The sequence below is a fragment of the Pristiophorus japonicus genome, chromosome 21 (genome assembly GCF_044704955.1).
Source record: "Pristiophorus japonicus isolate sPriJap1 chromosome 21, sPriJap1.hap1, whole genome shotgun sequence".
NCBI lineage: Eukaryota > Metazoa > Chordata > Chondrichthyes > Pristiophoridae > Pristiophorus > Pristiophorus japonicus.
This window is the reverse complement of record NC_091997.1, coordinates 62,374,996-62,397,583: the sequence shown is the minus strand read 5'-3', so window position 1 is coordinate 62,397,583 and position 22,588 is coordinate 62,374,996. Positions and strand designations below refer to the sequence as shown.

The following is a 22,588-nucleotide window of genomic DNA, read 5'->3' as shown; positions in this document are numbered from 1 at the left end:
CGATACAGGTTTAGCATAACTTCCCTACTTTTCAATTCTATCCCTCTAGATCGCTAACAATCGATACCGGATCAACAACTTGTCTTTTCCCTTTCTGAAGCTGTTGACCTGTGATGTATTTGACAAACCTTTACTCATTTATTCACCAACACACAGGAAGGTGTAAATCTATGTAGCTCCTATTCCATGGCTACACGTTCCTCATTCTGTTAGTCACTGTATACATATTGCTACTTAACACAGGTGGAGGAAAAATAAATACAGAGAGGCCATAGAGCAGCTAACGACCATCACAGTCCCAATCCTTTGGCATTAATTCAATATTATGAAACGCTGTTACATTAATATAAGGTGTTAATACAAGGGCAGCAGGCACATGCGAACACCAGTACACTTCCGAGTCACACACCATCCTATAACTCAGAAATATATCGCCGTTCCTTCATCGTCGCTGGGTCACAATCCGGAACTCCCTCCCTAACAGCACTGTGGGAGCACCTTCACCACACGGACTGCAGCGGTTCAAGAAGGCGGCTCACCACCACCTTCTCAAGGGCAACTAGGGATGGGCAATAAATGCCGGCCTTGCCAGCGACGCCCACATCCCGAAAATGAATAGTAAAGACAGGACACTTGAAGCTGTGCCTGTAACTGTGTGGTGAGCAGCAGGCTATGTAAGGGACCATGTTTCTGTAAAGCCTCGGGCACACACATAGCTCAGTCTCTGAGCACAAATCAACAACCACAAACGCTGTGTATAATCTGGAAATAGAAACATGAATCATGGAAAGGAGACTGGGTATTGCTGATTTTTAAAATTCCCACAAGTAATTGCGGAGAGCTGTGATATGTGACTGTGCTGATCTCACTCTCCCGTTTGGTATAAGCCCCAGGTAACTGATTAAAGAATGAAGCTTTAACTTTCCTTGAGCCGCTCGCACTAGTATTATTAACAAAGCCATTTCCTAATGCTGATGGCATCACTCAAGTGACATCAATGCGCCCGCTCTCTCTCCCATAACGGCACGGATACAATCGGATGCACCCTGACTTGCCCTGGTGTACATCATTGATGTCATCACTTACCACGAGGGAGATGGGTCTTTTCCAGGAAACAACACCAATTAGCCCCGACAGGAGCACCTGCAGACAAGAAAACAAGAGTTATCGGCAGCTATCCCAGAGTGCAGTGTGACGTTCGACGACAGATCGTGCTGCAATACCTGCCTCTCCCCCAGAACAGCAGAAGGGTCTGATACACATCGCACAGCGAAAGCAGCTCCTGGACCTGACGCCAATGACTGATTCACAAGACACTTTGTCACAACAGCAGTAAAACATAGAGCCTGGCAGCACACCTGCTCCATCACTCCGGAGAGGGCCAGGTTTGTACAGAGGGCGATAGCAGTGACTCACTCTCACATATTCTTAATGAGCACTGGCACATGATGTCACAAGATTATCCAAACACTCAGATTTTTTTAAATCCTGCCTTACCTCAGTATAGCTTCTCCTGAGACCATGGCATAGGTGCCTCAGTACCTTACCCCAACAGCCACACTCTAACTGTGAGTCTGGACAGTGAGTGATAGCAGACTATTCAACCATGGGAGGAGCGCAACACGGCTAAGTCCAACTCTTACTCTCATCTAATCTCTAACAGGGATACCCGCCCCGGCTGGGCAGGGATCAGGAGCGGGAGCCCAGGCTCCCTAGCTCAGGGAGGCTCAGGACAAGCCGAGATCAGCAGACTCAGTACCTCACCAGGCGGTATACCCCCGGTCTGTAGCGCTCAGTACCTCACCAGACAGTATACCCCCGGTCCATAGCGCTCAGTACCTCACCAGACAGTATACGCCCGGTCCGTAGGCTCAGTACCTCACCAGGTGGTATACCCCCGGTCCGTAGGGCTCAGTACCTCACCAGGCGGTATACCCCCGGTCCGTAGGGCTCAGTACCTCACCAGGCGGTATACCCCCGGTCCGTAGGCTCAGTACCTCACCAGGCGGTATACCCCCGGTCCGTAGGCTCAGTACCTCACCAGGCGGTATACCCCCGGTCCGTAGGCCCAGTACCTCACCAGGCAGTATACGCCCGGTCCGTAGGCTCAGTACCTCACCAGGCGGTATACCTCCGGTCCGTAGGCCCAGTACCTCACCAGGCGGTATACCCCCGGTCCGTAGGCCCAGTACCTCACCAGGCGGTATACCCCCGGTCCGTAGGCCCAGTACCTCACCAGGCAGTATACGCCCGGTCCGTAGGCTCAGTACCTCACCAGGCGGTATACCTCCGGTCCGTAGGCCCAGTACCTCACCAGGCGGTATACCCCCGGTCCGTAGGCCCAGTACCTCACCAGACAGTATACCCCCGGTCCGTGGGGCTCAATATCTCACCAGGCGGTATACCCCCGGTCCGTGGGGCTCAGTATCTCACCAGGCGGTATACCCCCGGTCCGTAGCGTTCAGTACCTCACCAGACAGTATAACCCCAGTCCGTAGCGCTCAGTACCTCTCCAGGCAGTATACCCCCGGTCCATGGGGCTCAGTACCTCACCAGGCGGTATACCCCCGGTCCGTAGGCTCAGTACCTCACCAGGCGGTATACCCCCGGTCCGTAGGCTCAGTACCTCACCAGACAGTATACGCCCGGTCCGTAGGCTCAGTACCTCACCAGGTGGTATACCCCCGGTCCGTAGGGCTCAGTACCTCACCAGGCGGTATACCCCCGGTCCGTAGGCTCAGTACCTCACCAGGCGGTATACCCCCGGTCCGTAGGCTCAGTACCTCACCAGGCGGTATACCCCCGGTCCGTAGGCCCAGTACCTCACCAGGCAGTATACGCCCGGTCCGTAGGCTCAGTACCTCACCAGGCGGTATACCTCCGGTCCGTAGGCCCAGTACCTCACCAGGCGGTATACCCCCGGTCCGTAGGCCCAGTACCTCACCAGACAGTATACCCCCGGTCCGTGGGGCTCAATATCTCACCAGGCGGTATACCCCCGGTCCGTGGGGCTCAGTATCTCACCAGGCGGTATACCCCCGGTCCGTAGCGTTCAGTACCTCACCAGACAGTATAACCCCAGTCCGTAGCGCTCAGTACCTCTCCAGGCAGTATACCCCCGGTCCATGGGGCTCAGTATCTCACCAGGCGGTATACCCCCGGTCCGTAGCGCTCAGTACCTCACCAGACAGTATATCCCCGGTCCGTGGGGCTCAGTATCTCACCAGGCGGTATATTCCCGGTCCGTAGCGCTCAGTACCTCTCCAGGCAGTATACCCCCGGTCCGTGGGGCTCAGTACCTCTCCAGGCAGTATACCCCCAGTCCGTGGGGCTCAGTACCTCACCAGACAGTATACCCCCGGTCCGTAGCGCTCAGTACCTCACCAGACAGTATACCCCCGGTCCGTAGCACTCAGTATCTCACCAGGCAGTATACCCCCGGTCCGTAGCGCTCAGTATCTCACCATGCGGTATACTCCCGGTCCGTAGCGCTCAGTATCTCACCAGGCAGTATACCCCCGGTCCGTAGCGCTCAGTACCTCACCAGACAGTATACCCCCGGTCCGTGGGGCTCAGTACCTCACCAGACAGTATACCCTTGGTCTGTAGCGCTCAGTACCTCACCAGACAGTATACCCCCGGTCCGTGGGGCTCAGTACCTCACCAGGCGGTATACCTCCGGTCCGTAGCGCTCAGTACCTCACCAGACAGTATACCCCCGGTCCGTGGGGCTCAGTACCTCACCAGACAGTATACCCCTGGTCTGCAGCGCTCAGTACCTCACCAGACAGTATACCCCCGGTCCGTGGGGCTCAGTACCTCACCAGACAGTATACCCCCAGGCCGTAGCGCTCAGTACCTCACCAGACAGTATACCCCTGGTCTGTAGCGCTCAGTACCTCACCAGACAGTATATCCCCGGTCCGTGGGGCTCAGTACCTCACCAGGCGGTATACCCCCGGTCCGTAGCGCTCAGCATCTCACCACACTGGTACTTTATACACTGAAGCTGCTAGGACAGACAATTTTAGCTGCTCTTTACTTCATTTTGCACAATGGATCAAACAGGTTACTGTCTGTAATCACCAGCCCAAACGATGGGAAACACTAACGTTGTTTGCTGGAGCACTGAGAATATGAAAACCCAGACACCCATTTGTCAGACAGCAGCTCGCTGATTAGTACTTTATGCTGAAGCTGAATGGCCTTCATTTTAACTAAGTATCAGAATGCAGATTCTGCCAAAACACTTAAACGCGTGATGTGTCTTTATGTACTTTGAGTGGAGTAATGGACACTCTACTCCTGGATCACTGCTCTGACAGATCCTGGACATTTCCCAGCCAGCCCCAGCAGGGCGCACACACACACAGGTTGATGGTCAATTATATTTACTCACACAGCTAGCCTGCCCTTTGATCACAGCCATGATCAATGTCACTGGAGAACGAATCCCCCTGTAGCCTGCCTTTCAGCTCTCAGTAACTTGACCCGACAAGGTTAACAGGTCCCAGCTCAGCCACTCAATGCTGTCAATTCATTCAAACAATGATGTTGCTCTTTGTTTTTCTTTACAATACCATCAGCCTGGTCTCTACCATTCCTGCAATAGAAAGAGGTTTGGTTCAAAGGTGAACATCATCAGCTTCACCCGCGGATCTCCAGTGATCTGAGAGCTCAGGTATGCCCAACACAGCACCCTGTATCAGTGTGTCACTCCCCTCCCAACACAGCACCCTGTGTCACTCCCTTCCCCAACACAGCACCCTGTGTCAGTGCGTCACTCCCCAACACAGCACCCTGTGTCACTCCCCTCCCAACACAGCACCCTGTGTCACTCCCCTCCCAACACAGCACCCTGTGTCACTCCCCTCCCCAACACAGCACCCTGTGTCACTCCCCTCCCCAACACAGCACCCTGTGTCACTCCCCTCCCAACACAGCACCCTGTGTCACTCCCCTCCCCAACACAGCACCTTGGGACAGTGCCCTCCCCAACACAGCACCTTGGGACAGTGCCCTCCCCAACACAGCACCTTGGGACAGTGCCCTCCCCAACACAGCACCCTGTGTTACTCCCCTCCCCAACACAGCACCCTGTGTCACTCCCCTCCCCAACACAGCACCCTGTGTCACTCCCCTCCCCAACACAGCACCCTGTGTCACTCCCCTCCCCAACACAGCACGCTGTGTCACTCCCCTCCCCAACACAGCACCTTGGGGCATTGCCCTCCCCAACACAGCACCCTATGTCACTCCCCTCCCCAACACAGCACCCTGTGTCACTCCCCTCCCCAACACAGCACCTTGGGACAGTGCCCTCCCTGACTGTGCTGCCAATTTCTTCCATTGGTCTGAAGTGCACAGGGCTGCTCATGTAATCTGTCTGCACTGGGCTGTTACTGAGGAGGAGTAAGTGGGCATTGGGATTGTGTAAAGCTTAGATGAAGAAGCAAAGCCCACAGTGAAAGCCAGCGGCAAGGCTGGAAAGAGCAGAGGACGATGAGATAAATCAAGGAGTGAGCTGATGCCATTTAAATAGAGGAGCTCTGACACACACAATCCAAACCGCCGGGAATGGGAATCACATCCAGGGAACACCACACACATACACAGTTCCAATCTCACCAGGATACAGCATGGGCAGCAGGTAATCTATGTAATTGGGGAAAGGTGGGAATGGAGCTAAGTGGATGGCTAGCATTCCCTACATGACAAGAATGGCTGCACTTCAAAAGTATTTAATTGGCTGTAAGGCATTTTGGGATGTCCTGGGGCCATGAAAGGCGCTATAGAAACGCAATCCTTTTTTTCTTTGGTACAGGTACGATGGACTGATTGGCCTCCTTCTGTGATGTAAATTCTAAGGATCCCAGGGCTAACAGGAAGCCATGTGTGGTGCACTGATCTCCGAACCCAAATTCCTGTTGTGGAAAGTTCTAATTTGTAAAGCTCCCCAAAGTCTCTTATATCCACACAGAGCATGTTAGAACATTTTTAACTTTGGAGCCGCCGGCCTCGCTGGCTCAGGGAGCGCATTGAGTGAGAGCTCAGTCCACGACTGTCCTGGCTTCAGTCCCTGGTACTCAAGGAGCCAGAACTAGCCTCAGTACCTCTGGGGTGGGGAGGGAAACGCATCAGTCAAGGTTCGCTCTGCAGCAACCACTGCCGCAATATTGGATGAGGACAGAATCAGGCTAGCTGAGATGCCCCTGCAGTTGAATAGCTTGCCGACACTCACTGTTAAGGTTCACGGATAATCGATCGGCACTTGGATGAGGCCCGGAGGGCAGCAGTGACCATGGAACTGAGCTGAGTGAGGAGCCAGAGGGAAGGGAGGGGAGGGGAGGGGGAAGGGAGGGGAGGGGAGGGGGAAGGGAGGGGAGGGGAGGGGGAAGGGAGGGGAGGGGGAAGGGGAAATCTAGGGCAGAAAGCTGGAGAGAAAAACAAAGAAAGTGTCGAGCTGGGAAACAGGGTGAAAAGCGAGCTGGGTTGCACATTCCTGACAGCCAGGGCCCAATAACCAATGGAGCAGCGGTCGGAATAGCAGCCCCCTCTCAGCAGGTCAGACGGGCTCGAAAGATGATGTTTTTCTGGGGGTTTCATGCTTCTTCCATCACCGGAGCGTCAGTGGGCAGGTGCGTGGGAGAAAGCCGTACACAAATTCACCCCTGACCCACAAAGTAGCAGGCCGTGACTGGTATAACCCCCACCTGGGGCTGTCTCGGACGAGCAGTGTTGGGCGTGGTGTCATCCTTCAGTACAAGCCGGTGTCTGGGAGCAGGGGGATCCATAGATTCAATGCCTGGGATATAACTTTCTTGCTCACTGCGAAAGTAATTTGAGAGAGTCTCCATGGTCCATTAACAACTGACACTCAGTGTGTCGACTCATACATGATGAATAGCCACTTAACTGAGGCACACACAGCTGGCCAACCTTGTGCTGCTCTACCCCAGAGACATGGACATCCCAGTATTCAATATTAGATACTTCACTCTTACAGACGATTCTCACATATTAAAGAAAAGAGCAGCATTTAAAGAAGCTTTGTACCAGGAATGGTTTGGATTTCCCATACGATATCTCCCAGATATCTCCATTGTGAAGGTGAAGAATTCTTACTTTTGTGTGATATAATTCTCAAATTGTTTGAAGATCTCAGTAGTGTCATTGCATGGAATACCTACCATTCATTTAAACCCTAGCCCTCTGAGCTCTTCGCAGCTTTTTAGAATTTGTTGCTTTTAGTTTAGAGACAGTTTTACAGCCCTTATCTAGCTGTTCAACTGGTTCATCATCATCATAGGCAGTCCCTCAGAATCAAGGCTTGCTTCCACTTTAAACATGAGTCCTTAGGTGGTTGAACAGCCCAATACGAGAACCACAGTCCCTGTCACAGGTGGGACAGACAGTGGTTGAGGGAAGGGGTGGGTGGGACAGGTTTGCCGCACGCTCCTTCCGCTGCCTGCACCTGGTTTCTGCATGCTCTCGGCAATGAGACTCGAGGTGCTCAGCGCCCTCCCGGATGCTCTTCCTCCACTTAGGGCGGTCTCTGGCCAGGGACTCCCAGGTGTCGGTGGGGATGTTGCACTTTATCAGGGAGGCTTTGAGCGTGTCCTTCTAGCGTTTCCTCTGCCCACCTTTGGCTTGTTTGCCGTGAAGGAGTTCCGAGTAGAGCGCTTGCTTTGGGCAAAAAGACTGGCGTCGAATCTTTCACTGAGCTGAGCTCCACATTCAGACTCCATGGGGTCGATTTTAACGGCCTTCAAAAATCACGACACTCCAAAAATCGCAGCTCTGTACTTATTACTCACTCTCCGCTGTACTTACCGCTCTGTCTCTGATGTCCTTACCGCTCTCTGCACTCCCAGTCACCGTTTGGAGGGGAGCTTTCAGAAGGGCGGACCTGTTGCCCACCAGAAGGTGGCACAAATTGGAAAGGCCATTTGGAAGCGTTATTTAAAGGGGCACTCACCGGCCAGCACTCAGATCAGTGGAACCTGACTTCAATTCACTGGCTGCATTTTATCAACATTTGTCTTGGCAATGGCTGTCCAGCTGCTGAGTGACCATCACCAGCGCATCATGTAAGTATGTGCCTGGTTTCCTAGCAGCGTTCATGGTGCCTACATAAATGTGCCAGTCACTCATCCCCTCACTCTTTGACCCAGCACAGCAAGAGGCTGGCTGCTTTGGGACAAGGGCTGATCTCTTTACCCTCAGTGCATAACACCTCGCTTAAATCCACGCTTGCCTCCTGAATGGAGACACACTAGACCCCCGACCCGCCGGACCCCTGTCCCCCCAACCCCCCGGAACCCCAATCCGCCAGACCCCTCGACTCTCCAGACCGCCGACCCGTCGGATCTCCCGACCCCCTGGACCCCCGACCCGCAGGACCTCCGACCCGCCTTACCCTGACCCACCTTTCCCCGACTCACCAGACTCCCCCGACCCCAACTTGCCGGACCCCCGGACCCCCGACCCACCATCGAGAGCACCATCGGACTGATCAAACACTTTCGCTGCTATAGCGTTTCCCACATTGTGGTTGTCTGCCACATTCTGCAGAACTTTTCTGTGCAATGGGGACAACGCACAGAACCTGCACAGCAAGACCTTCACAATGTGAAGACAAAGGTCCCGAGTACGAGCTTGCAGCCAGAGCTTTTGGCCAGCAATGCTTGAGCTGAACCATCCAAGGTGCACTGACACTCGAGACCAGCAATTACAGTACAGGCTCCATCCAAGCGGCGTGTGTTTATACTGACTGGCTCCAATCCAGACAGGAGAGAGCTGTGTACTTATAAGAACGTAAGAACATAAGAAATAGGAGCAGGAGTAGGCCATACGGCCCCTTGAGCCTGCTCCGTCATTCAGTAAGACATGGTTGATCTGATTATGGACTCAGCTCTACTTCCCTGCCCGTTCCCCATAACCCTTTATTCCCTTATCGTTTAAGAAACTGTCTATTTCTGGCTTAAATTTATTCCACAGCTCTCGGAGGCAGTGAATTCCACAGATCCACAACCCTCTGAGAGAAGAAATTTCCCCTCCTTTCTGTTTTAAATGGGCGGCCCCATATCCTAAGATTATGCCCTCTAGTTCTAGTCTCCCCCATCAGTGGAGACATCCTCTCTGCATCCACCTTGTCAAGCCCCCTCATAATCTTATACGTTTTTATAAGATCACCTCTCATTCTTCTGAATTCCAATGAGTAGAGGCCCAACCTACTCAATCTTTCCTCATAAGTCAACCCCCTCATCCCCGGAATCAACCGAGTGAACCTTCTCTGAACTGCCTCCAAAGCAAGTATATCCTTTCGTAAATATGGAAACTAAAACTGCACGCAGTACTCCAGGTGTGGCCTCACCAATACCCTGTACAGCTGTAACAAGACTTCCCTGCTTTTATACTACATCCCCTTTGCAATAAAGGCCAAGATACCATTGGCCTTCCTGATCACTTGCTGTACCTGCATACTATCCTTTTGTGTTTCATGCACAAGTACCCCCAGGTCCCACTGTACTGCAGCACTTTGCAATCAATCACCATTTAAATAATAACTTGCTCTTTGAATTTTTTCTGCCAAAGTGCATGACTTCAATTTTCCAACATTATACTCCATCTGCCAAATTCTTGCCCACTCACTTAGCCTGTCTATGTCCTCCTGCAGCCCCTTTGTGTCCTCCTCACACATTACCCTTTCTCCAATCTTTGTATCGTCAGCAAACTTGACTACGTTACACTCAGTTCCTTCTTCCAAGTCGTTAATATAGATTGTAAATAGTTGGGGTCCCAGCACTGATCCCTGCGGCACCCCACTAGTTACTGGTCGCCAACCAGAGAATGAACCATTTATCCCGACTCTGTTTTCTGTTCGTTAGCCAATCCTCTATCCATGCTAATATATTACCCCCAACCCTGTGAACTTTTATCTTGTGCAGTAACCTTTTATGTGGCACCTTGTCAAATGCCTTCTGGAAGTCCAAATACACCACATCCACTGGTTCCCCTTTATCCACCCTGTTCGTTACATCCTCAAAGAACTCCAGCAAACTTGTCAAACATGACTTCCCCTTCATAAACCCATGCTGACCAAATTTTGCTTTTCCAAATGTCCTGCTACTACTTCTTTAATAATGGACTCCAACATTTTACCAACCACAGATGTTTACCATACAGAGAGCGCCGCTCCAGCAAAGGGGACCCATGCACTGGTTAAACCTATGTCGCACTGTGCGAGTTTTGCTTCATGCAATGCCCAATCCTAGGGGGTCCCCACTCCCTGCCACTGCAACCAAGCTAGAATCCTAGTGACACGCTCCTTAAATGCATCCTAACGCAGCAAACACCAAAGCCCAGGAACTCGCTGGATAAACTCCGAGCCATTGGGGAACTGCACGATTACAGGCTCAAACCCGGGTGAATGGTCCACATTACTTCCACCTGGTAGTGGGAACAGGGAACATTTACTTTCGTTCTTTTTTGAGAGAAGGTGCACAGTGGCAAAGATGCAGTGTAGTATTCGCAGTGCTTGCTTGTTCTGCACTGCCATTTCCTGGCTGGCAATCTCCAACCACTGTCAGCTTTAAATAATCCAGGGAATTCCACAGGAAGTGAATTAAAAACAAATTTAATACAACAGGACACACTATTTCTCCTCTTGTCCAAACAATATGTTATCTCCTTTCAGCATGCACTTTAGAATCATAGAAATTTACAGCACGGAAGGAGACCATTCAGCCCATCGTATCCGTGCTGGCTGACAAAGAGCTATCCAGCCTAATCCCACTTTCCAGCTATTGGTCCATAGCCTTGTAGGATATGGCACTTCAAATGCACATCCAAGTCCTTTAAATGCAGTGAGGATTCCTGCCTCCACCATTTCAGTGCAGTGAATTCCAGGCCCCCACCACCCTCTGTAAAAATAAATCCCCTCTAAACCTCCTCCCAATTACTTTAAATCTATGCCCCCTGGTTCTTGACCCCTCTGCTAAGGGAAATAGGCCCGTATAATTTTATACACCTCAATAAGATCTCCCCTCAGCCTCCTCTGTTCCAAAAAGAACCAACCCCAGCCTATCCAATCTCTCCTCAGAGCTAAAACTCTCCAGTCCAGGCAACATCCTTGTAAATTTCCTCTGTACCCTCTCTACTGCAATCACATCGTTCCTGTAATGTGGCGACCAGAACTGCATGCAGGATTCTAGCTGTGGCCTAACCAGTGTTTTATACAGTTCAAGCATAACCTCCCTGCTCTTGTATTCTATACCTCAGCTAATAAAGGCAAGTATTCCATATGCCTCCTTAACCACCTTATCTACCTGGCCTGCGACCTTCAGGGATCTGTGGACATGCACTCCAAGGTCTGTTCCTCTACACTTCAGTGTCCTACCATTTATTGTGTATCCCCTTGCCTTGTTAGCATTACCTTACACTTCTCCGGAATGAATTCTGTTCTGCCCACCTGACCAGTTCATTGATCTAACTGTGGGATTTCTTCAATGCCAGTGCTAAAATCTGGAATTCAATCACCAACATGGTTACACCCACAAGTGCACCTGTGATTGGCCAGATATTGACCAAAGCTGCGTCAAGGTGCCCATGAGATTTCTGTGTGGACAGAGGAGGCTATTTGGTGTTACATGAACGAAATCTCTTGATTAACCAGTAGCCCAGCCACAAATGTCAATGGAATTTGTTGTTAATCCTTTTAAGTTCAAACTAGCTAGTGAGCAGAGATAAACACCGGCATGCTGGAGATACGCAGCCATCTGGTCAGACCCTGGCAGTGATGGAAAATAACAACTTGTATTTATATAAGAACATAAGAAATAGGAGCAGGAGTAGGCCATTCAGCCCCTCGAGCCTTAACATAGTGTAATGTCCCAAGGCGCTTCACAGGAGTATTATGTGATAAAAATTTGACACCGAGCCGCATAAGTAGAAATTAGCGCAGGTGACCAAAAGCTTGGTCAAAGAGGTAGGTTTTAAGGAGTGTCTTGAAGGATGAAGGACAGATAGAGAGGCGGAGAGGTTTAGGGAGGGAGTTCCAGAGCTTGGGACCCAGGCAGCTTAAGCCACCGATGGTGGAGTGATTATAATCAGGGATGCTCAGGAGGGCAGAATTAGAAGAGCACAAACATCTCAGGGGGCAATGGGGCTGGGGGAGATTACAGAGATAGGGAGAGGCCAGGCCATAGAGGGAATTTAAAAATAAGGATGAGAATTTTGAAATTAAGGCACTGCTTAACCAGAAGCCAATGTAGGTCAGCGAGCACAGGAGTGATGGGTGAGCGGGACTTGGTGCAAGTTAGGACACGGGGCAGCCGAGTTTTGGATCACCTCAAGTTTACGTAGAGTAGAATGTGGGAGGCCAGCCAGGAGTGCGTTGGAATAGTCAAGTCTAGAGGTAACAAAGGCATGGATGAAGGCTTCAGCAGCGGATAAGCTGAGGCAGGGGCAGAGACGGGCGATGTTACAGAGGTGGAAATAGGCGGTTTTAGTTATGCTGCGGATATGTGGTCGAGAGCTCATTTCAGAGTCAAATATGACACCAAGGTTGCAAACACTGTGGTTCAGTCTCAGAAGTTGGGGAGAGGGATGGAGTCAGTGGCTAGGGAACCGAGTTTGTGGCAGGGACTGAAAACAATTGCTTCAGTCTGCTCAATATTCAATTGGTGAAAACTTCTGCTCATCCAGAACTGGATGTCGGACAAGCAGTCTGACAATTTAGAGACCGAGGAGGGGTCGAGAGAAGTGGTGGTGAGGTAGAGCTGGGTGTCATCAGCGTACATGTGGAAACTGACTCCGTGTGTTTCCAGATGATGTCACCAAGGGGCAACATGTAGATGAGAAATAGGAAGGGCCAAGAATAGATCCTTGGGGGATACCAGAGGTAATGATGTGGGGGCAGGAAGAGAAGCCATTGCAGGCTACGATTAGACAGATAAGAATGGAACCAGGCGAGTGCAGTCCCACCCAGCTGGACGATGATGGAGAGGCGTTGGAGAAGGATAGAGTGGTCAACCGTGTCAAAGGCTACAGACAAGTCAAGAAGGACGAAGAGGGATAGTTTGCCTTTGTTACAGTCACAAAGGATGTCATTTGTGACTTTGAAGAGGGCCATTTTGTTACTGTGGCAGCTCGGAAACCGGATTGGAGGGATTCAAACATGGAATTGTGGGAAAGATATGGGAGGCAACAACACGTTCAAGGACTTTGGAGAGGAACGAGAAATTGGAGATGGGGCGGTAGTTTTCAAGGACGGAGGGGTCGAGGGTTGGTTTTTTGAGAGGGGTGATGACGGCAGATTTGAGGGACATGGTGACAGTACCTGAGGAGAGCGAACTATTAACAATGTCGGCTAACATGGGAGTCAGACAAGGAAGTTGGGTGGTCAGCAGTTTGGTGGGAATAGGGTCAAGGGAGCAGGAAGTGGGTCTCATGGACAGGATGAGCTCGGAAAGGTCATGAGGGGAAATCGGAGAGAAACTGGAGAAAGAAGTGAGGTCAGGGCTAATGCGGGGGGGAACCTTCGAGGAAGTTTGGCCCGGTGGTCTAGGGGAAAGAAGGGAAGAGGCAGAGGTGGCCGAATGGATGGTCTCAATCTTGAAGACAAAGAAGTCCATGAGCTCCTCACACTTATTGTCGGTGGTGAGGGTGGAGACTGGGGAGAGGGGTTTAAAAAGATGGTTAGCAGTGGAGAATAGAAGCTGGGGGTTATCTTTATTCCAGAATGATTCTGGAATAGTGAGCGATTTTGGCAGACAAGAGCAGGACCCGATAGTACTTTATGTGGCCCAGTAGATCTGGCGGTGAATGGCCAAACCAGTTCTCCGCCATATCCTTTCAAGTCTATGTCCCTTGGACTTAAGGGAGCGAAGATCAGTGCTGTACAGGGGTACGGCCAGGGTGAGAGTAATTGTTTTAAAAGGGACTAGGCATCAAAGGTGGTGGTGAGGGTGTGACTGAGCAGGTCGGTAGCTATAGAAATGTCATGGTGAATGGAGGGCCACAGGCTGGACACTTGGGAGTTGATAAGTTCAGTTGTAAGAGAATGGGGAGAGAGCTTTTTCCCAGGGGCCGATACAGGAGGAGGTAGGGTTTGGGGGGGTGGGGTGGAAGGGGGATGTGGTGGAGAACGATACGAGGAAGTGGTCAGAGATGGCCTTAGCTGTGATTGACACGATGGGAGTAGCGAGGCCATGAGAGATGGCAAGGTCGAGGGGGTGGCCGTGAATATGGATTGGGGAGTTTACATGGAGGGCGAGGTTAAGGGAGGATAGGAGGCTAGTGACCTCAGAGGAGAGAGAGCATGGTGAGTTGAGATGGAGGTTGAAATCACAGAGGATGAGAAGTTGTTCGGTGCAGAAGCAGAAGGAGGAAACTAGTGAAGAAATAGCGGCAACAACATTGTTATGCTACTTGGGTGGGCGGTAGAGAATGAGAGTTGTAAATGAGAGGTGAGAGGGGTGGAATAGGGTGAGATGCTCAAAGGAAGAGAAAGTGTCGGAAGAGTAGGGGGACAGACCAAGGTGTGATTTGGTGATAAGAGCCACACCACCACCACGGCGATCTGAGCGGGGTAAGTGATGGAAGGTATAGCCAGGCGAGGAGGCTTCGTTTAAGGGTAAGGTGTCATCGTCCCCCAACTAGGTTTCCGTCAGGGCCACGATGTCGATGCCATCATCCACGAGAAGCTCAGGAATGGTAAGGGCCTTGTTCGCAAGCGAACGGACGTGCAGAGGGTCGGTGACGGCTGACCCACTGCCAGCGTCCACAGGGTCAGCTCTGGGGGGGCGAGTTGGATTGGGAGGAGATTGGCAAGATTAGCCCCCAGTGGGTGCGCTGAGTGGGAAGGTTGGCGAGAGGGTAGGATGGGACAATTGGGGTGTAAGCAGGCAGCGAGGAGTGCCTCGATGGGCCCTTCGTAGGTTGCCAAGAGAGGCACATAGGAACCTCGGACCTTGGCAGTGACAGACTAAGCATTAACACGACTTTTCTCCTGCTGACCTGCTATGTATTGCCAGCAATTTCTGTTTTAAAATTGGAAAGAGAAATGTATTTGAAGCAAAATATCTGACAACGTAATGTACTGTACGTATCCCTCACTCACGGTAAGGGATTCAGGTCCTACGACGACACATTCGAAAGGCAGGACGATATTTCCAATGGACTAACAGAACACCAGCCAGCTCTTTAATCTGCCTCAATAAGCAATCTTGATTTGCATCATCTGCGCAATGTACAAAATGAGCCTGAAGCAGTTTGTAAATCACATTCTCCAGTAATTGAAAGCGGAAAGCTTGGGCTGCATGAAGGTCATTGGGGGAAGTGCAAGGTTCCCTCTGCTGAGCTCTTCCACCCCTGGGAAACCAGGTCACAAGCCCAGCCCAGATCCGGGAATAACACAACATGAGGAAATGTAAGTGAGGTAAAAGGTCCATTAATGCAGACAACCTCAGGCTATCTGCACCAATAGGGAATCGCCAGTCGCTTGCAGTGTGTGTGATCCCAACACTTTCCGTGGGCCTACGGATAATCCCGCAATGCTCACGCAGCATGTGGGCAGTAAAGGGCTCCTTTCCCCAAACTGATGGAACGCAAACTCGTGTCCACCAACAAAGTGATCAATTAAAAGCAATCGGCAATGAGCTGATCCAATCAGAAACAGCTATAACTCCCCCACCTCAGATAAAGGCAAGCGTGAAGCTGCTGCCAGCTCTTGCCTGCTTCTGATATAAAGTTACTTGAAGTGCAGATATTGTAACATTTTCAACAAGGCTTGCAGAGATATGAATGATTCATTTATTTTGAGCGCATGGTTGAAAGAATTATTATACAAGGCAGGCACAGTAGAAAGAATTACTTGCATTTCTATAGTGCCTTTCACAACCTCTGGACATCCCAAAGTGCTTTGCAGCCAATGAAGTACTTTTGGAGTGTGGTCACTGTTGTAATATAGCACAGCAAGGTCTCCCAAACAGCAATGTGATAATGACCAGATAATCTATTTTAGTGATGTTGGTTGAGGGATAAATATTGGGCAGGACATCAGGGAGAACGGCCCTGCTCTTCTTCGAAATAGCGCCATGGGATCTTTTACATCCACCTGAGGGGGCAGACGGCGCCTCTGACAGTGCAGCTCTCCCTCAGCACTGCCCCTCTGACAGTGCAGCTCTCCCTCAGTACTGTCCCTCCGACAGTGCAACGCTTCCTCAGTACTGCCCCTCCGACAGTGTGGCACTCCCTCAGCACTGCCCCTCTGACAGTGCAGCTCTCCCTCAGTACTGCCCCTCTGATAGTGCAGCTCTCCCTCAGTACTGTCCCTCCGACAGTGCGGCACTCCCTCAGTACTTCCCCTCCGACAGTGCAACGCTTCCTCAGTACTGCCCCTCCGACAGTGTGGCACTCCCTCAGCACTGCCCCTCCGACAGTGCGGCACTCCCTCAGTACTGCCCCTCCGACAGTACGGCACCAAGACCTAGCTCTCCTCATTTCGGGGGACTGCCTTTGATGATGACTCCCTCAGTATTGCCCCTCCGACAGTGCAGCACTCCCTCAGTACTACACTGGGAGGAAGGCCATTGAGCCCATCTATCTGGATAGGACGTGACTCCAGACAGCAGGACACTGCCACTGATACACTCGGGAGGTATTGAATGAGATCACTCATTACTCCCTGGAGCTAGTGTTCGAATAGAGGGAGGAGGGAATTCAGACAATTGTGCGCAGTTTGTTCAGCCATGTTCTAACAGCTAGTTGGGCGAGGTACTGCGAGTGGTGAGGAGTGGGCTGATCACAGAGGTATTAAGAGTGTATGGCCGTAGCGAGCAAGATCGTGAGAATTAAAGGACGGGATCTCGTACAGATCCAAATATAGAGCATCTCAGACCATATACAAGGTATGGAGCTGGAATGTTTCAGACCCCTCCACACGACACTCCAGCTCACAGTCCAAGTCCTTGCTGAGCACACTGTTGATCCCCACACTCTGCACAGCTAGCTCTGTGCAATATGATATCCAGTTGATTATACAGCAAGGTTGCAACAGCCCCCAACATCACTGTAAGCTTTGATAATCCCACTTTATGCCACCCTTGAGGAAGATTCCTCAGATATTTCATAACACTTTGTTGCTAATCAGTCACACTCGGGTTGATTAAGTAACGTTGCGTGTGATTGGGTGAGTCATCTTGCAAATGTCACTCTTTTAGTGCAATTATTATGAAAATAATGAATTTCTTTTTAAAAAATGTCCTGGTTTTGACAGTTAAATATCACAAACCTGTCACTGCTTTAAAAATACAAAGACATCAAACACCAGCCTATTTTAAAAACTAAATGAAAACTATTTTCTGTAGTGAACATTTGTTGCACTCGTTTTCTTTGAGGAGCAGGTGGAGAGTACGGGTACAGGAGGGACGGGGAGTATGGGTACAGGAGGGACGGGGAGTACGGGCGGAGGAGGGACGGGGAGTATGGGTACAGGAGGGACGGGGAGTACGGGCGGAGGAGGGACGGGGAGTATGGGTACAGGAGGGACGGGGAGTACGGGCGGAGGAGGGACGGGGAGTACGGGCGGAGGAGGGACGGGGAGTACGGGTATAGGAGGGACGGGGAGTCTGGGTACAGGAGGGACGGGGAGTACGGGTGGAGGAGGGACGGGGAGTACGGGTACAGGAGGGACGGGGAGTACGGGTACAGGAGGGACGGGGAGTACGGGTACAGGAGGGACGGGGAGTACGGGTACAGGAGGGACGGGGAGTAAGGGCGGAGGAGGGACGGGGAGTACGGGTACAGGAGGGACGGGGAGTACGGGTACAGGAGGGACGGGGTGTCTGGGTACAGGAGGGACGGGGAGTACGGGTGCAGGAGGGACGGGGAGTACGGGTACAGGAGGGACGGGGAGTATGGGTACAGGAGGGACGGGGAATACGGGTACAGGAGGGACGGGGAGTACGGGTGCAGGAGGGACGGGGAGTACGGGTACAGGAGGGACGGGGAGTACGGGTACAGGAGGGACGGGGAGTACGGGTACAGGAGGGACGGGGAGTACGGGTACAGGAGGGACGGGGAGTACGGGTACAGGAGGGACGGGGAGTACGGGTACAGGAGGGATGGGGAATTGGGGGGGGGAGTAAGGGGGAGGGGGAAGGAGGGGGAGTCGGGGAGGAATTGTGGGAATGGGGGTAAGTGAGGGGAAAGAGGGGAGACTGGGGAGTGGGGGGGGGGAGTAGGGGCAGGGGTGGGTAAGGATGGGAGTGGGTTGGGGATGGGGTAGGGGTGGGAGCGAGGGTAGGGGTAGGGGCGGGGGTGGGAGCGGGATGGTGCATTTGAAGATTCAGAAGAGCAAGAGGGAAGTTGGCAGAATGAGTGGCCGTTGTGAGATGAAAGGGTTCCCAGGCTGAAGAATAGGTGTGAGTGAGTGGTGACACACCATCTTATGGATAACACACACTAAATATTTACCAGGCGTACGTGGGAACACAAGGCGATGACAACAATTCTTATTACAGAGGAAACAAAGAGCTGTGGGAATGTGTTTCTTGTCCTGTTTCAAGTTCCAAACAGCGAGAGTTTCCTGACCAGACTCACATCCTGCCGCTCGGTGCCCCAATCGGAGCCACGTTATAAGGAGCAGCTTTACTTGTGAGAATTAACACCAGGTATCGACTGATTGAGAAACAGCAATTGGGAGGGAACCTACAGCTTGATGAACTGGGACTGACATGCCATGATATCAGGGCAATGATTTGCTTAATTCTCTGGTATGCCAGCTGTTTTATGGTCCTTGCTGCTGTACACGGGCCTGTACTGTCCAACACTGCCTCCAGTGCACCAACACAGCCTTCGGTCGCCTGAGGAAGAGAGTGTTTGAAGACCAGGACCTCAAATCTGGCACCAAGCTTATGGTCTACAGGGCTGTAGTGATACCCACCCTCTTGTATGGCTCAGAGACGTGGACCATATACAGCAGCCATCTCAAAGCGTTGGAGAAGTACCACCAGCATTGCCCCCACAAGATTCTGCAAATCAACTGGGAGGACAGACGCACCAATGTCAGTGTTCTCGCTCAGGCCAACATCCCCAGCATCGAAACACTGACCACACTCGACCAGCTCCGTTGGTGGGCCACATTGTTCGCATGCCCGACAGGAGACTCCCAAAGCAAGCGCTCTACTCGGAACTCCTACACAGCAAGCAAGCTCCAGGTGGGCAGAGGAAACATTTCAAGGACACCCTCAAAGCCTCCTTGATAAAGAACAACATCCCCACTGGCACCTGGGAGTCCCTGGCCCACGACGGCCCAAAATGGAGGGAGAGCATCCGGGAGGGCACTGAACACCTCAAGTCTCATCACTGAGAGCATGCAGAAATCAAGCGCAGACAGCGGAAGGAGCGCGTGGCAAACCATACTCCCCACCCACCCTTTCCTTCAACCACTGTCTGTCCCACCTGTGACAGAGACTGTAATTCCTGCATTGGACTGTACAGCCACCTGAGAACTCACTTTTAGAGTGGAAGCAAGTCTTCCTTGATTCCAAGGGACTGCCTATGATGATGATTCACACATCCTGCCTCACTGTACGACTGAAAACAGGGACAAGAAATACACACCAGCAATCATTTAGACACTCGTGAACTCAGTTACCAGCTCAGCTTGTCTGATTCGCAGCTCCTGACAGCCAACATTAGGAGTGGTGCAGACAGCACTCATATACACACCAGGGTACATTGTGTGAGGGTACAGACAGCGCTCATATACACACCTGGGATGCACTGTCTGAAGGTAGAGACAGCGCTCATATACACACCCGGGGCGCACTGTATGAAGGTAGAGACAGCGCTCATATACACACCAGGGTACATTGTGTGAGGGTACAGACAGCACTCATATACAAACTGGGGTACATTGTGTGAGGGTACAGACAGCACTCATATACACACCCGGGGTACACTGTCCGAGGGTACAGACAGTGCTCATATACAAACCCGGGGTACATTGTGTAAGGGTACAGACAGCACTCATATACACACCTGGGGTACATTGTGTAAGGGTACAGACAGTGCTCATATACACACCCGGGGTGCTCATTACCCTAATCTTCCCACTGGAATCAATTGGTTTGCAAACAGGGATTATAGAGAGTTACGTCATCATTCAGACTAAACATTGTTCAGGAGCAGGGAATGAATGGGAGTTATGAAGAGGAAGGAGTGGCTTGGAGTAAGCTGCGAATGTGACAAGGTTCTCAGTGGGGTAGTTATGGAACCACTGCCCATGGTGCACCTGCTCGGTTTCACTGAATGGTGGATGATTGTTTTGAACCTTTTACCAACTCACACGCTGAGATTCAGAGGGAGGAACGGTGTTTGAATGACACTGCTGTTCAAACAGTCTAGCCTCCGGGGTACGCAGCCTCAGCTCCTAGGCTCCGGGTCCCAGCTGAGAGTTGTGTGAAACTGCCCTGAAATCCTCAAAATTGAACTCATTAAACGGGCATTGAAAAGACTCTAAACCATCGGCTGATCTCATTGTTGTATCGTCATTAGTCTGTTCCCTGATTAAATGTGGAAAAGCCAGGGGTAAAATGGCCCTTGTATGTCTCTAATCATCTTGTACCCTCTCACCATCCCTCGATCTCCTTATTGATATTCAGAGTAAGAGGTACAGTTGTTTGCAGTATCACAGTACACAGGTCCTGACAGGCAGCCAAACCAAGCACCATGAGATTAGAGAAAGTATTAGCTGTGCAGAAGACTAATAAATTCCAATTTCATTATCGGCTTTGGCCGAATCTGCCCCTGGGCACTTACTCAACAAAACAGTTAGAGCAAGCAGCAATATGGGTAGAGATTTCAAGCGGAGAATTTAAATATAATCCTGTTTTAGCTTGTTAACTATAGTGGCACAGGCAGCGAGTTCAGTTCAAACCAATCAGATTCATTAAATTCCAGATCTGTATCAATGGCAACTTTCTTGAGTCCATAAACTGACTTGAAATCAAACGTAATGTATTCAAACTAACATACTGGTACATTATTGGGAGGGGGAGTGAACAGGAGGGCAGAATTGGAGGAGCACAGAGATCTCAGAGGGTGGTGAGGCTTGAGGAGGTTACAGAGATAGGGAGGGGGCGAGGAAAGGGAGAGGGCAAGGAAATGGAGGGTTATGAACACAAGGATGAGAATTTTAAAATCGAGGCGTTGCTGATGTAGGTCAGCAAGCACAGGGGTGATGGGTGAAGGGGCCTTGGTGTGAGTTCTGATACAAACAGCAGAGTTTTGGATGAGCTGAAGTTTATGGAGGGTGGAAGATGGGAGGCCGGCCAGGGGAATGTTGGAATGGTTGAGTCCATCGTAACTCTCACGGTCACAAACCTTTCAGCCCTGCATTGCAGCGAATGTAGATTATGAGTTTAAAAGCTGGTGTTGGGCTGATAACCTGCCCACTGAGACTTGCTTCCACTCCCAAAGTGAGTTCTTTGATGGCTGAACAGTGCAATACGAGAGCCACAGACCCTGTTACAGGTGGGACAAACATTCGTCGAGGGAAGGGGTGGGTGGGGCTGGTTTGCCGCGCGCTCCTTCCGCTTCCTGCGCTTGGCCTCTTCACGCTCTTTGCGTTGAGACTCGAAGAGCTCAACACCCTCCCGGATGCACTTTCTCCACCTCGGGCGGTCTTCGGCCAGGGTCTCCCAGGTGTCAGTGATGATGTCACACTTTACCAGGGAGGCTTTGAGGGTGTCCTTGTAACGTTTCCGCTGCCCACCTTTGGCTCGATAACCAAGAAGGAGTTCCGCATAAAGCATTTGCTTATGGAGTCTCGTATCTGGCATGTGAACTATGTGGCCTGCCCAGCGAAGCTGATCGAGTGTGGTCAGTGCTTCAATACTGGGGATGTTAGCCTGGATGTTGGTGCATCTGTCCTCCCAGGGGATTTGCAGGATTTTGCGGAGACATCGTTGGTGATATACCTCCAGCGACTTGAGGTGCCTTCTATACATCGTCCATGCCTCAGATCCATACAGGAAGGCGGTTATTACTACAGCCCTGTAGACCATGAGTTTGATGATAGATTTGAGGGCCTGGTCTTCAAACACTCTTTTCCTCAGACGGCCGAAGGCTGCACTGGCGCACTGGAGGCGATGTTGAATCTCCGCATCAATGTCTGCCTTTGTTGATGAGGTTCCCGAGGTATGGGAAATGGTCCACGTTGTTGAGGGCCGAGCCGTGGATCTTGATGACTGGGGGGCAGTGCTGTGCGGCGAGGACAGGCTGGTGGAGGACCTTTGTCTTAAGGATGTTAAGCGTAAGGCCCGTGCTTTCATATGCTTCAGTGAATACATTGACTATATCTTGGAGTTGAGCCTCTGAATGTGCACAGACGCAGGCATCGTCCACATACTGCAGCTCAACGACAGAGGTTGGGGTGATCTTGGACCTGGCCTAGAGGCGGCGAAGGTTAAACAGCTTCCCACTGGTTCTGTAGTTTAGTTCTGCTCCAGCGGGGAGCTTGTTGATTGTGAGGTGGAGCATGGCGGCGAGGAAGATTGAGAAAGGGTTGGAGCGATGA

General features: G+C 51.4%; 1 protein-coding gene across 1 annotated transcript in view; it reads right to left on the bottom strand.

Moving 5' to 3' along the window:
* fam189a1 (family with sequence similarity 189 member A1) overlaps positions 1–22,588 on the bottom strand; it is a 56,499-nt gene that overhangs the window by 14,612 nt on the left and 19,299 nt on the right. The window contains exon 2 of the mRNA XM_070863942.1: positions 1,087–1,143. Coding sequence (XP_070720043.1) covers positions 1,087–1,143 — 57 coding nt within the window. The remainder of the gene's footprint in view (positions 1–1,086; positions 1,144–22,588) is intronic.